Source organism: Schistocerca serialis, chromosome 7 (assembly GCF_023864345.2).
Source record: "Schistocerca serialis cubense isolate TAMUIC-IGC-003099 chromosome 7, iqSchSeri2.2, whole genome shotgun sequence".
In the NCBI taxonomy this organism is placed as follows: domain Eukaryota; kingdom Metazoa; phylum Arthropoda; class Insecta; order Orthoptera; family Acrididae; genus Schistocerca; species Schistocerca serialis.
In genome coordinates, this window is record NC_064644.1 from 284,852,947 (window position 1) to 284,869,243 (window position 16,297).

Genomic DNA, 16,297 nt, shown 5'->3' on the forward strand with positions numbered 1-16,297 from the left:
GGCAGAGGTTTCAATGAACCACCTTCAAGCACTCTGTCAGCCGTTCCACTCTCGAACGGCGCGCGGAAAAAACGAGCACTTAAAATTTTTATGTGCCAGCACTGATTTCTCTTATTTTATTGTGATGATCATTTCTCCATATGTACGTCGGTTCCAACAGAATATTATCGCAATCGGAGGAGAAAAGTGGTGATTGAAATTTCATGAGAAGATCCCGTCGCAACGAAAAACGCCATTGTTTTAATGATTGCCACGCCAATTCACGTATCATCGCTGTGTCACAATCCCCCCTACTTCGTGCTACTACACATGAGATACCCTTATTTCTACTTTTTCGATGTAATTCGTCGGCCCCATCTGTTGCGGATTCCACACCGCACAACGATACTCCAGAATAGGGCGGACAAGCGTGGTGTAGGCTGTCCTTTTAGTAGATCTGTAGCAGCTTCTAAGTGTTCTGCCAATGAATCTGTCTTTAGTTGGCTCTACCCACTACATTATCTATGTGATCGTACCAATTTATGGTACTTTAATAGTAATCCATAAAACTTAAGTTGAATTTACAACCTTCAGATTTGTGTGACTTATCGCGTAATGGAAATTTAGCGCATTTTAGTACTCATGTGAATCACTTCACACTTTTCTTTACTCAGGGTAAATTGCTACTTTACGCTCCAACAGATATCTTATCTAAAACATTTTGCAATTCTTTTTCGTCAACTAACGACTTTACGAGACGGTAAATGACAGAATCATCTGCAAACAATCTAAGACGGCTACTGAGATTGTATCCTATGTCGTCAATATAGACCAGGAACAATAGAGGGCCTATAACACTTCCTTGGGGAACACCGGATATTATTTCTGTTTTACCCTATGACTATGCATTTGTTCTACAAACTGTGACCTTTCTGCCTCTTGTCCTACCCTCTCGTTCACTATTTTTTGCTGTTGTTGACATTAACCTACAGTCGTTTCACCAGAAAACCTTACATTCGTACCATTTCACTATACTGATCCCCACCATATGTAGACTGAGCCTTTGCGTTTTTCTCATGCTCACTTCCCTTTTGTCAGTTCCTTCCCAGATATCAAAATGGGGGCTTAACCAGTAATCTTTCACCAATGGAGAGATCATCATGATATTTTCTTCTGTTAAATGCTACATGTACTTAATAATATTGACATGTAGTCAGCACGGATTCAGAAAATATCGTTCTTCCGAAACACAAATAGCTCTTTATACTCATGAAGGAATGAGTGCTATTGACAAGGTATGTCATATTGATTCTGTAATTTTAGATTGCCAGAAGGCTTTTGACACCGTTCCCAAAAGTGTCTTCTAACCAAACTGCGTGCCTGTGGAACGTCGCCTTAATTGTGCGATACTTCATAATATTTTAGGTATGAATTAAACAACGCCTTCAGTCACAACTTTTTGGTGTTTTATTAACTACGGGATGCATTTCGGACACTGTGGGTCTATCGTCAGGTGTAATTTGTCTTAATATATGTTCTATTTTTTCTCTTGAATGACGTGAAATGCATATTTCTGTCACGAAAAGGTTTAACGTTAGGTTATGAATTTTGTAATTCGAACGCGGAAAATGTGTGCAGAATAGTGAAAAATGAACAGTGTTAACTTACCACATAATCCAAGGAAAGCATTTTTAACGTTTTAAAATAATGTTCGAATGGAGTATATGGTCCAAAACCCTACTACAAATCCACGATAGTGATATGGGCCTCTAATTCAACGGACTGCTACTTCCCTTTTTGGGTATTGGTTTGACTTGAGCAATTTTCCAGTCTTTAGGTACGGATATTTCTATGAGAGAGCGGTATTATATAATTGCTAAATATGGAGCTGTTGTATCAGCATACTCTGAAAGGAAGCTGACTGGTATACAAGCTGGACCGGAAGCCCTGCTTTTATGAAGTGATTTAAGATGCTTTGTGACACCGAGGATATCTATTTCTATGTTTCTCTTCTTGGCAGTTGTTCTTGATTGTATTTCAGGAATATTTACTTCGTCTCCTTGGCTGAAGGAGTTTCGGAAAATCGTGTTTAATAACTCTGCTTTAGTGGCAATGTCATCAATGACTTCACCGTTGTTGTCGCACATTGAACGCATTGATTATGTCTTGCCACTTTATGTATGACCAGAATCTCTTTGGGTTTTCTGCCAGATTTCGAGACAGAGTTTGGTTGTGGAAATTATTGAAAGCATCTCGCGTTGAAGTACGCTCTATATTTCGAACTTTTGCTGAACTTTGCAGTCTTTAGAATTTTGCGTTCTTTTAAATTGGGCATTCCTTTTTCGCTGCTTCTGCAAGAGCGATCTGATCCGTTTTGTGTACCATGGGATCAGTTCCGTCGTATTAATTTATGTGATATATATCTCTCAATGGCTGTCGACACCATCTCTTTGAAATAATTCCACCACTTTTCTACGCTTACAAGATCAGATAGGATGGAGTGCAGCCTGTCTCTTAGAAAGGCATTAAGAGCATTTTTATCAGCTTTTTTAAACAGAAATATTTTGCGTTTCTTTGTCATGGTTGTAGGAGTTACGGTATTCAGCCGACCTGCTACTGCCTTGTGCTCGCTAATCCCTGTATTTGTCACGATGCTCACTTTTTGTCCAGGATTATTTGTTGCTAAGAGGTCAAGTATGCTTTCGCAACCATCTATGTATCGGGTGGACTCATGAACTAATTGTTCAAAATAATTTTCTGAGAAAGCATTCAATACAATTTCGGATGACGTTTTTTCCTGCCACAGGCCTTAAACGTAGATTTTTTTCCAGCATATCGAGGGTAGATTAAAGTCACCACCAACTATAATTGTATGAGAGGGGTACCTATTTGAAATGAGATTCAAGTTGTCTTTGGACTGTTCTGTAACTGTATCTTCTGGGTCGGGGGGTTCGGTAAAACGACCCAATTAGTAATTTAGTCCGATTGTCAAGTATAACCTCTATCTCTACTATTTCGCAGGAACTATCTATTTCAATTTTAGTACAAGGCGCACTACTTCTGATAGCAATAAATACTCCACCACCAATTGCATTTAATCTATCCTTTCGGAACTCTGTTAGATCGTTAGAAAAAATTTCTGCTGAACTTGTTTCCGGCTATAGCCAGGTTTCTGTACCTGTAACTATTTGAGCTTTAGTGCTTTCTATTAGGACGTGGATCTCTGGTTCTTTCCAAACACAGTTATGACAATTTACAACTACAATACCGATCGCTTCTATAACTAACTTTCAGTGTTTTACCTGCCCCCTTTTAGATGGTCACTCTTTGTGTGGTTCCCTGTGGCCCTATAACCTAAGAAACCGCCCAGTTCTTTCCACACAGCCCGCGCTAACCGTTTAGCATCCTGTGTGTAGTGGACTCCTAACATATTAATCGGAACCCGGAAATCCTACACCCGATGGTGCAAGTCAAGGAATCTGCAGCCTACATGGTCGCAGAACCGTGTGAGCCTATGGTTCAGACCGTCCACTCGGCTGTGCACCAAAGGACCACAGTAGGTTCTATCGAAGATGCTGCAGATAGTGAGCTCCGCCTTAATCCTGCAAGATAGACTGGCAGTCTTTACTATTTCCGCTAGCCGCCCAAAACCAGAGAGAATCTCCTCCAATTCAAAGCAACGTATATCATTGGTGCCGACATGAGCCACCATATGCAGTTGGCTGCACCCTGTACTCATCATGGCATCCGGATGCAGCCTTTCCACATCTGGAATGACTCCCTCAGTATGTACATTGAGTGCACACTGGCTTCCTTCCCCTCCTTGGCAGCTCTGTTCCTAAGGGGAATCATTACGCGCCTAACGTTGGATCTCCCAACTACCACCAGGCCCACACTCTGTGAACGCCCTCACCTTGCGGGCCGAGAAGCTTCTTCTGGAACAGGGTGGAAGACTGCATCCAGCTCAGAGACATCGTCAGCTACAGATAACGCCTGAAACCTCTTCGTCAAAAGACCCATAAAATCCGTATGCTCGGCCCCTCAGAAAGTTTTTCACTGCGTGCCAGACTTTGGATTGATCTCCCACTCGACCAAGAGTGAGGGCTCAACCTCGGTGCAGGCAGCACATAGGGTGGCCACAACAGTTGACCGAATGGCAGATACGTGGGACTTGCTTGAAGTCTCTCACGTACCCGCATCTGACCCCCAACAGTCATGCCCCTTGGCACCAGCGTCAAGCTGTGTGACGGAAGCCAGTGCAGCCTGAAGCTGTGAACTCAGTTCGCAAATGTTCACAGCAATGACAGTTACTATTATTGCAGTCGCTCCCGGTTGAAGCTCGTAAAAATATACAACAAACGGATGGTGTACTCGCCTTCTTAGCAGCAGGAACACAAGCTGCTCTGTCACTCATGGTCTATCCGACACTTAGCTATACTAACCAAAACAAACGAAACCTTGTACAGAGCGATGGGTTGAATTTATGATCCTGGCGACATACCATGAGACTTTAGGAAAAATATCATCCACGCAATTAAGGGCACATAAGTGTGAAAAATCTTGTATAATCAACTGAAAAGGTCATGCATCTAAGCTGCAGATGAGACTAATATTCGGAATAATGAAAAAGAAAACTGAGAATCTGTTAGGTGACGTTAAGTTTGGCTTTAGGAAAGGTAAGGGCACCATAGCGACATTTTGAATGTTGTATTTGATAATGGAAACAAGACTGAAGAAAAATGGAGACACGCTCATAGGACGTGTCGACATAGAAAAGTACAAGGCAATGTCAATTGGTGTAAGATAGTCGAATTTATGTAAAAATTAAAAATAGCATGTAGCGTTGAAGTGATAATCTGGGAAGAATAATTTAGCGCTGGAGAAGCATTTGTGACAGCCCGCATCAAAATAGTCACAAGACGTATGACTTATAATTTAAAAAAATAAATATATGTATAAAAATTCGAGAGGTGTTTACCAATTCGTGTTCACCTGCAGGAAATGTAGGATACTGCATATGAAACATAGGGTTCCAGGTTCCAGTCCACAACGCAATAAATCATGTTACTTTGTCTCCATGATCAATGGTAGCTCAACTCCATCATGTGTCAAAAATCTTATGGAATGAAAACTGCCAGGTTAACTTATTTACTTAAAAACTTACATGTTTCAGTAACAATTTAATGCCTTACTTTTCGTGATGACAACTGCTGAACTCAGTAAATGTATTAAAACCGTGCATAAAATATTCCCGCGTTCCTGCATTGTCGGTTGTAGAAGAAAACTGGAAGGAATGATCCCTATGAACATGTTCAACTTGTGTTACTACAGAAGTATCAATATCAACGATCTCATGTAATCCTACAAGGGGATAAATCCTTTACTTCTTTACAGACGCTTTTTTATTACAGAACGCAAGGGTTCATTGCCAAATTTGCATCCTTGCTAACATTTGCTTAAAGAAAATTAGGCCCTACTGCAAATCATGTTTCTGTCCCTAAGGTTGCCTCATCTAATGCTTGAGAATCAACAGTGACTTTAAAACAAGGGGTGCGTTAGTATCTGAACACTGCAAAAGGAATTAACACCTGACACAGACAGAAAATATGATATCCATTGCACATAGTGATTAAGTGCACATAGTATCTACAAAAACATCAAACTTTAGGAACAAGGAACAACAGTAGTCTACTGAGGAATTCGGATAAATCAGCAGAAGTAGCGGATAGCGCTTTGGGGCCAGGCAACTGCCAAAATCGTTTCTCCAATTCACAGGGTTTACCAAGGTCCACCCATTTGTATGCTATGATGTAGAAAGAGATCATAGAAATACTAATGCTAACAAACAATTTTAATAGAGAAACTTTACACGGTTTGGACTTTACAGATAAATGCACATGATACGTCAAAAGAAACTGCTACTAACAGTAGTCCCTTCCAGGAACCTCCTCATTATGGAAGTCATAACTGACCATCCTTTTTCTGGATTAAAATAAATTTATGCAAGTGATCCTTCAAGTGGTTTGATTTCGAAACAATTTAAATGTACTTGTAATTAACTTGTAGTTCCAACACAGTTCATTATCCTTTCTTTGATAAGTGCACTCTTTATCCCCTGTTGCAGAACCAACAACACCAACGACAGCTGCAGTTACAACAGTTTCATCCACGACTGGGTCAGAATTGAAACCTACTGCCTCAGAAGTAACGACAACTGCAGCAGCACCAACAACTCCCGCACCAGGTACAGATTTTGTTTTCTTTTGCCCCTTTTACTGATGCAGCAACAGCTTCGATTTATATACCTTGCATATCTCAACATTTCGTACCCCATCACATCTAACAAATACTAAAAGGACTATAATGGTCAGCAAAATACGAGTAACAAGACCATTGTTGTTGTGTCGTGTAACATATCAGTTAAGCATTTACACAAAGAGTTCACTTCATTATACAAATATCAAATAAGTGATAACATTAAGTTATGAATCCACCGTGACTGTGACACAGCGATTCAAATAGTCATTGCATTATCATATGAAGATATCCGGCAACTACATTTCTGTCCCTTTTGGTTTAACCAGCGGTAGAGGTTAATAAAATCGCTCCACCAGTTCGTGGGTAGTATTTTGTGCACTCTGAGCTGACTTATGTCATTTTACAGTAATCTGTGCATTAGTCAACATCGAGTTCGCTCCGACCAGTCCCGTTCATTGAGGTGGTGTGTTTTAGGGAACACAACGTATCAAGAAGAAGGTACCGTCAATGACTATACGTGAGAGTGGATAATCGGTATCCATCTTGATTCCAAGTAATTGGCAATCTCGGAAAGTTTTCAGTGCGTATACCGGGTGATTCCGTGAATGCGTTACAAAACTTCATGGGTTATGGTTAAAGGTTAAAGTTAAATATAGTGGGAATTAGTGAAGTTCGGTGTCAGGAGGAACAAGACTTTTGGTCAGGTGAATACAGGGTTATAAATACTGAATCAAATAGGGGTAATGCAGGAGTAGGTTTAATAATGAATAAAAAGATAGGACTGCGCGTAAGCTACTACAAACAGCATAGTGAACGCATTATTGTGGCCGCGATAGACACGAAGCCCACACCTACTACACTAGTACAAGTTTATATGCCAACTAGCTCTGCAGATGATGAAAAAATTGATGAAATGTATGATTAGATATAAGAAATTATTCAGGTAGTGAAAGGAGATGAAAATTTAATAGTCATGGGTGACTGGAATTCGAGAGTAGGAAAAGGGAGAGAAGGAAACATAGTAGGTGAATATGGATTGGGGGAAAGAAATGAAAGAGGAAGCCGTCTGGTAGAATTTTCCACAGAGAATAACTTAATCATAGCTAACGCACGGTTCAAGAACCATAAAAGAAGGTTGTACACATGGAAGAATCCTGGAAATACTAGAAGGTATCAGATAGATTATATAATGGTAAGACAGAGATTTAGGAACCAGGTATTAAATTGTAAGACATTTCCAGGGGCAGATGTTGACTCTGACCACAGTCTATTGGTTATGAACTGTAGATTAAAACTGAAGAAACTTCAAAAAGTTGGGAATTTAACGAGATGGGATATGGATAAACTGAAAGAACCAGAGGTTGTACAGAGTTTCAGGGAGAGCGTAAAGGAACAATTGTCACAAATGGGGGAAAGGAATACAGTAGAAGAAGAATAGGTAGCCCTGAGGGATGAAGTAGTGAAGGCAGCAGAGGATCAAGTAGGTAAAAAGACGAGGGCTAGTAGAAATCCTTGGGTAACACATGAAATATTGAATTTAATTGATGAAAGGAGAAAATATAAAAATGCAGTAAATGAAGCAGGCAAAAAGGAATATAAACGTCTCAAAAATGAGATCGACAGGAAGTGCAAAATAGCTAAGCAGGGATGGTTAGAGGACAAATGTAAGGATGTAGAGGCTTATCTCACTAGGGGGAAGATAGATACTGCCTACAGGAAAATTAAAGAGATCTTTGGAGAAAAGAGATCCACATGTATTAATATCAAGAGCGCAGAAGGAAACCCAGTTCTACGCAAAGAAGGGAAAATAGAAAGGTGGAAGGAGTATATAGAGGGTCTGTACAAGGGCGACGTACTTGAGGACAATATTATGGAAATGGAAGAGAATGTAGATGAACACAAAATGAGAGATACAATACTGCACAGAAAGACCTGAGTCGAAAGAAGCCCCCGGGAGTAGACAACATACCATTAGATATACTGACGGCCTTGGGAGAGCCAGTCCTGACAAAACTCTACCATGTGGTGAGCAAGATGTATGAAACAGGCGAAATACCCTCAGACTACAAGAAGAATATAATAATTGCAATCCCAAAGAAAGCAGGTGTTGACAGATGTGAAAATTACGGAACAATCAGTTTAATAAGCCACAGCTGCAAAATACTAACGCGAATTCTTTACAGACGAATGGAAAACCTAGTAGACGCCGACCTTGAGGGAGATCAGTTTGGATTCCGTAGAAATAATGGAACACCTGAGGCAATACTGACCTTACGACTTATCTTAGAAGAAAGATTAAGGAAAGGCAAACCTACATTTTTAGCATTTGTAGACTTATAAAAAGCTTTAGACAATGTTGACTGGAATACTCTCTTTCGAATTCTAAAGGTGGCAGGGGTAAAATACAGGGAGCGAAAGGCTATTTACAATTTGTATAGAAACCAGATGGCAGTTATAAGAGCCGAGGGACATGAAAGGCAATCAGTGGTTGGGAAGAGAGTGAGACGGGGTTGGAGCCGCTCCCCGATGTTATTTGATTTGTATATTGAGCAAGCGGTAAAGGAAACAAAAGAAAAATCCGGAGTAGGTATTAAAATCCATGGAGAAGAAATAAAAGCTTTGAGGTTCGCCGATGACATTGTAAATCTCTCAAAGACAGCAAAGGACTTGGAAGAGCAGTTGAACGGGATGGACAGTGTCTCGAAAGGAGGATATAAGATGAACAACAACAAAAGCAAAACAAGGATAATGGAATGTAGTCGAATTAAGTTGGGTGATGCTGAGAGAATTAGATTAGGAAATGAGACACTTTTGCTATTTGGGGAGCAAAATAACTGATGATGGTCGAAGTAGGGAAGATATAAAATGTAGACTGGCAATGGCAAGGAAAGTGTTTCTGAAGAATAGAAATTTGTTAACATCGAGTATAGATTTAAGTGTCAGAAAGTCGTTTCTGAAAGTATTTGTATGGAGTGTAGCCTTGTATGGAAGTGAAACATGGACGATAAATAGTTTGGACAAGAAGAGAATAGAAGCTTTCGAAATGTGGTTCTACAGAAGAATGCTGAATATTAGATGGGTAGATCACATAACTAATGATGAAGTATTGAATAGAATTTGGGAGAAGAGGAGTATGTGGCACAACTTGGCAAAAGGAAGGGCCCGGTTAGTAGGACATGTACTAAGGCATCAAGGTATCACAAATATAGCATTGGAGGGCAGCGTGGAGGGTGAAAATCATAGAGGGAGACCAAGAGATGAATACACTAAGCAGATTCAGAAGGATGTGGGTTGCAGTAAGTACTGGGAGATGAAGAAGCTTGCACAGGATAGAGTAGCATGGAGAGCTGCATCAAACCAGTCTCAGGACTGAAGACTACAACAACAACAACATGGTGGTGGGTAAATGTATCAGTTTGAAGTAAGGGATCGCCGTGCAGTAACGACCGATTCTATAATTACAGGCGATAATTGTTGTGATAGCACTGGCAATGGAGTCCAGCATGTACTCATACTGGTTTAGCTAGTAATCAAAACAGTGGAGTCCAAGACGATTCGTACTGTTTTAGCTAGTAATCGAAACATCCTAGGTCCGGGTTAAAACCCCGCCACAGGTTCAGTATTGAATAAATTTCAGCAGGAACGTGTCCATTGTCTGTCAACTGCGTCGTTAAAGATGGCGGATTGGCGGACAGAGATTCAGGGCAAACCTTTGCCACTTGGCATGACATTGCTCCTGAAAGCCGAAACAGTCAGCAATTATCACCATGACGATGCAGAAACCAACAGTAACAACTGTGTTAGAACCACATAATGTGTATCTATAGGACATGTGGCATTTAACGGAAAAATATCAAGATTATCTCTCCATTGGTGAAAGATTCCTGATTAGACCCCGATTTGGATATCCGGCTGGGAACTGACAAAAGAGAGGAGCGCAAGAGTAAAAGGCAAAGTCTCAGTCTACATATAGTGGGGATGAGTAAAGTGGAATGGAAAGATCGTAAGAATGTCTGGTGAGTCGACTGTAGGGTAATGCCAACAGCAGCAGAAAATATTATAACGTGAGGGTAGGACAAGAGGGAGGTACTGTGAGTTGTTAAGTAATTGGGGTTGTTCCTTACAGATTCGACAGCAAACCAGAACCGCAGTTCAGGTTAAATTTCTAGCAGTGAAATCTGTACATGAAGAGAATTTAGAAGTTCGTGAATATATTGAACCCATGTTGCAGTACGTAAAGAGACATGTAAGTATATTAATCGTAGTCGATTAGAATGTGGCTTTTAGAGACAGGAGTAGATGAAAAGGTTGCGACAAAATATGAGTTTAACAGTAGTAATGACAGAGGAGGAAATTTTGCACAAAATTTCAAATTCTGATAGCGAATAATCAGTTCAAAAATCAGGAGTGGTATACTTGGAAAATACAGGGGAAGATTACAGCTGGAACGCACCAGAGCGAAATCAGATTGTGTGTTGTAAGGCGAACCTATGCACAAATGTAGACTCAGAACACTCTTAAATAATGATGAAGAGTAGACTGAAGTTTAAGAGCATCGTCCAAAAGTATCTGTTTGGAAGCATGTCCGATACTGAAGTTTTGAGGAGTAATGAGAAGCGATTGAAGTTCGCTAAAGACGTGGATATTGTGATGAGGAATAGCACTGTAGGCTGTTCAATTGAATAGGAGTTGGCATCTTTGAAATGGACAGTCAGAAATGTTGGACACTCATAGGTACAAGGAAAGTAACTGTAAAGAAACCTTGGGCAACCGAAGAAAAATTCCAGGTGACCGAAAAGAGAAGGAAGTACAAAAATGTTCAGGGAAATACGGGTATAAAGCAATGCAAACACCTTAAGAGTAGCTGAAGGAACGAAGTATTACAATCAGAAAAAGAAATGACAGTCGGGAGGATTGTCTCAGTATATAGAAAATCAAATCAACCTTCTGTGACTTTAAAGACAAGGGTGATAATATTATGAATGCAATGGAATTCCTACCGTTAAATGTAGAGGAGCGAGCAGATCGGTGGGAAGACTCCACTGAAGCCCTCTTGGAGGGAAGGGGTTGTCTGATGATGTGATAGAGGAAGTAATTGTCGTCGATGTGGAGGACGAAGGCGATCCAGTATTACAGTCAGAATTTAACAGTCGTAAGGTATTGATTATATTTTGACTCACAAGGGTTCTTGCTCGTTAACAGCATTTAAAATATAATGTTTTAATATTGACTATTTACCCCTTATTGGAGTATATTCATAGAGAAAAGAAATTACTGTATGGCAGGTGTAAAGAAATGATGTCAACGTTGTTTTGAACAACAGAATGTCTATATCCGTGGAAAGAATGGATGGGGGAAAGCCAGTCCTGTGTTTTTGCTGTAACCACATCACTTTACAAATTCACTTCTTCTCACGTCATTATCATCCTCCCTTTAGAGTTCCTAAACTTTATGTTTTTTCTCAACATAATAGCCTCTTTGCAAGATGATGAAATCTCAGACACATTAACTGAGCATATCTGATATTGATGAAGTATTTCTGGAGAATTAACATCATGTTTCGGATTGTAGAGACGCAGGTGATGCACCAAATCAGGAAGTATTAAACAGTGCAACCATTCTGATTTCGAACTATAAATCAGTTGAGATGTGGACAAAATACCCACCCGAAATGGAAACGGCATGCAGAATGCACAAGGGAGCTGTGATGAGACCTCAGAATTTTTTATGTGAAACCCTTGCAGTTTTTTATATATAACTAATGTTATTAGGATTTTATATCTTCATTTCCCGTGTCTGCATATTTGCACTCCCCTGATGCGAGAGGATACGGAATTGTAGCGTGTAACATGGTGGTGTGTAACGTAACTGTGTTGGTGCTTGAGAAACACCATGCTGCAGTCGAGTTTCGAATTCGCAGAGTTCATCCTTACATCGAACACAATCTCCTTCTGCATGATAATGTCAGACCACGTACAAGCGTTCTCTGTCACTGATTATCCTCCATAGAGAGCACGTTTGGCCCCATCTAATTTTCATCTATTTTCAGTGGTTTAAGAATATCTTCGAAGACTTACTTTCAGTTTGTTGAATCAGTACGAGCTAAGGTGTGCTTATGCTCCGACAATAATATTCAAACATTGTACACTGACGGTGGCGGCAAAACTCGTCTCTCGTTGGGAGAAGCGTATTCATCGCCAGGGTGACTATGTTGAGAAATAAATATGGCTTTCAGCTCTCTCAGATGTGGCAAACACGCCAAACTGTGGTAAAAAAATAAGGCCCTGAAACTGCATTGAATCTCTAAAATGTAGCATGGAATCCCTCACATACATTACAGGTGAAGTAAAAATACGATTAAAATGAACACACACATACACTTACCTGCAGAAAATTGAAAACTTGTCTTCGCAGTCCACTCATCTAACCCCGCAGTGTAAGTCGCAACTGGCAGGTCGCTGTTGCAACACCAAGGAGGTACAGAAAACAGAAAAACCGTTCACAAGTATGGAGCACTGTACTGCACTCCATATCATAAACGTGACGCTATTGATGACTATGGCTTAGAGGGTAACACTTACAAAAATGCCCTGATGGGCACATTTCTCCTGTTCAAATCGATCTGACAGTGAGGCACCAACTCGGATCCTAGAACACAAGTGAGACAGGAAAGACCGCATGAGAATGGGGAGGTGGCCACGAAGGCGCAACTGACGCAGTTGTGTGAGAATACAGTGTCTCCACTGATATCAAAGAATATACCGATACGATACAGTGGTGCTTGCTTAGGAAAGACTGCTGAATGGCCGCCTCTAGCAGAGCCAGGTGGTCGACAGTGGACCGAAATCTCCGTAATCCACACTGAGAGCGACTAAGGAGATGTCTGGTCTCTAACAACCAGACCAGATGATTCTTAACCATTTCCTCCAGGATCTTTCCTACACGTTATGGCGATATTCCAATAGCTACTGGGACATGTATGGTCCTTTCCTGGTTTGAGGAGAGGTATCAAAAGTGTCCCTCTACACGAATTCTGGAAAATACCCGTCTGCCATATAGGATTAAAACATCCAAAGATGATTTCTTTCGATGCTACTGGCAAATTTCTAAGCTTGCAGTACCGGATCTGATCTTGACTGGGTGTAGTATCAAGAGTCTTGGACACAGCTTACTCCAGCTACCACATGGAGAAAGGGTAGTTGTAAGTTCCGGAATCGTTGGCTCTAAAGTAAAACTTTCTCCTCTCTGCAGTCGCATGGTAGCGACGAGACGCCGGATCCTAGCTGCCAATTGTAGCAGTAAGTGCCAAATTTTCCACCAGCGTCTGAGAGAGGATAACGGAATGTAGTCGAATTAAGTCGGGTGATGCTGAGGGAATTAGATTAGGAAATGAGACACTTAAAGTAGTAAAGGAGGTTTGCTATTTGGGGAGCAAAATAACTGATGATGGTCGAAGTAGAGAGGATATAAAATGTAGACTGGCAATGGCAAGGAAAGCTTTTCTGAAGAAGAGAAATTTGTTAACATCGAGTTTAGATTTAAGTGTCAAGAAGACTTTTCTGAAAGTATTTGTATGGAGTGTAGCCATGTATGGAAGTGAAACATGGACGATAAATAGTTTGGACAAGAAGAGAATAGAAGCCTTCGAAATGTGGTGCTACAGAAGAATACTGAAGATTAGATGGGTAGATCACATAACTAATAAGGAAGTATTGAATAGGATTGGGGAGAAGGGATCGGTTGGTAGGACATGTTCTGAGGCATCAAGGGATCACCAATTTAGTATTGGAGGGCAGCGTGGAGGTAAAAATCGTAGAGGGAGACCAAGAGATGAATACACTAAGCAGATTCAGAAGGATGTAGGTTGCAGTAGGTACTGGGAGATGAAGAAGCTTGCACAGGACTGAAGACCACAACACTAACAGTCTGAGAGATGTCTTTGGGCGCTGTTTGGAGACATCGCCGTGTCAGCACCGCTGCTATTGATGGACGACTGTGTTTACCACAAATACTCTTGATTTCTTCCTATTGTTTCGTAGGACAAGTGGAACGTTTGATGGAGTCCAGAAACGCTTGTCATGACCGTTTCTTGTTCTCCTTAATCATACGTCGGCCTTTTGTTCTCGCCATTCTAAACGCTATAAGATGGTCTGCCGAAGGGTAGCTTTGAAATGCACATGACTGTTCTGAATGGCTAAATGGCAATCTTTGGTCCACCAAGGAATAGGTTGCGTCCTAAAATGACCTGGGGACTGCGGAATTGATTGGTCAGCGGCATGATAGCCCACTGGTGTGAAGTGGTACACCCATTCCTGGACGCTGTCGCAGCTTTCAAACACAGCCAGCTGTCGGAAGAGCCGCCAATTAGCCATGCTGACCCTTCATGTCAGTGGCTTCTCTGCAGGTGGGGCTCCATCCAGTAGGGGGATGCGGTGTGGAAAGTTACGCTGGAATAAAGGTTGTCAGTGACCTACCACTGAGCAGAGCCTGTGAGTGTGGGCAGCCAGAAAGAGAGATCAATGGCTGACAATGAATCCTTAGCTGAACAGAAATGAGTGGGAGGAGCTGTGCTGAGAATGCGCATCACATGAGACATCACGAGGCTCTCCAAAACACGACCTCGAGGGCAACTAGTGGTCGAGCCACACGAGACGTGATTGCCAATAAAGTCGCCCACGAAGAGAAATGGTTGGGGAGTTGTTTCACAAGAGCTGTAAGAGCTTCAGAGGCTACAGCATCATGAGGTACATACAACGAGCAAACTGTAAAACTTTAATGGAAATGAATTACAACTGTAACTACCTGCAGGTCAGTAGCCAGGGAGAGAGCACAGGACGAACATGGTGACCCTTCCCTTGGCTCCTGTAGGTCATCCTTGATGTACAGCATATAACACTGTATCACTGGGACATCTTTATCTTTGAAATGAGTTTCTTCAAAACACAAGCACAAAGGGCACGCCTGTGCTAGGAGTTTGTTCCTCCACATGAGTCCTGAACCCATTGATATTCCACTGCAGTATCGAAGCCATTTTAAAGGTGAGGATTTACTCTGTCTTTCCTCTTCTTGATACATCGCGGTGGCGATAAGGCAACAAAGGGGACCTCCTGAGGGACTCGTTGGTACACTTGGGCAATCTTCAAGGACCATAGCAGCGATGAGATTATCTCTGTCAGATCCATCAGACGACAGCACGGTCGCATGGTCTGTTGGCTTCGGAACGAACTACTTTGATCATTTGGCCTTCGACCCCAGCTTAGACTTTGGGGACGTTGACAAGGCTGATGGAAGAGAAACACCATGTGCAACCTCATCCAGTGACTGCTGTGTGGGGTTTCTGTCAATGATGGGGCTAATACCTTAATACTTTAACGATAGGGACCCGCAGTACAGGATGGTAACTACATTTACAGGTAGATGTGCCCTACTTAAGAGTCACAGTCTTGGTGCTAACACTGACCTTCTGGACAGGCTGCATCAACATGGAGGGGAAAGACTTGACGAAAATAGGTGTCTGAGTAGTTTTAAATTCCTTCTTTGCATTAGAGTACAGGTGACATTCTATTCCCGAATCTTCTTTTCTTCAGTGCAGACAGGACAATCCGTACTCCAAACTAGATGGACCTGGGAGCAATTAACACAATTGGGTGGCGCAGTGCACTGGAAACCCTGTTCGTATGCTATGCTGCCACATCAGCCACATGTAACCCAACCGTTACAATCCGTGTTGGTGTGACAGAAGCATTGGCACTTGAAGCAGTGCATTCGATTGGGGATGTACCGTCTGACCTAAAGGTGAAGAAATCCTGCTGCAATATAGTCTGGCAACCTGAGATGACTGAATGTCAGAATAAATTATGCTGACCTATGGAGCTCCCTATCTACCTTCTTCATAAGACATTAAGCGTCCATCACTAGTGCAGCTGCCCACTCCTCTTGTAGTTCTCTCCTATCGATACCAATAATGTCCTGGGAAGTAACAGCACCCTTAACACTATTTAACCCAATGTGAAACTCATTAGTGGTGGGATATTCCCCAAGTAGCTTGGCATTCAGTTGG

The 16,297-nt window shown here is 41.6% G+C and overlaps 1 protein-coding gene across 1 annotated transcript in view; it reads left to right on the forward strand.

Annotated features, from left to right (window-relative positions):
- LOC126413022 (mucin-2-like) overlaps nucleotides 1-16,297 on the forward strand; it is a 49,114-nt gene that overhangs the window by 20,311 nt on the left and 12,506 nt on the right. Inside the window, exon 4 of the mRNA XM_050082915.1 lies at nucleotides 6,104-6,223. Coding sequence (XP_049938872.1) covers nucleotides 6,104-6,223 — 120 coding nt within the window. The remainder of the gene's footprint in view (nucleotides 1-6,103; nucleotides 6,224-16,297) is intronic.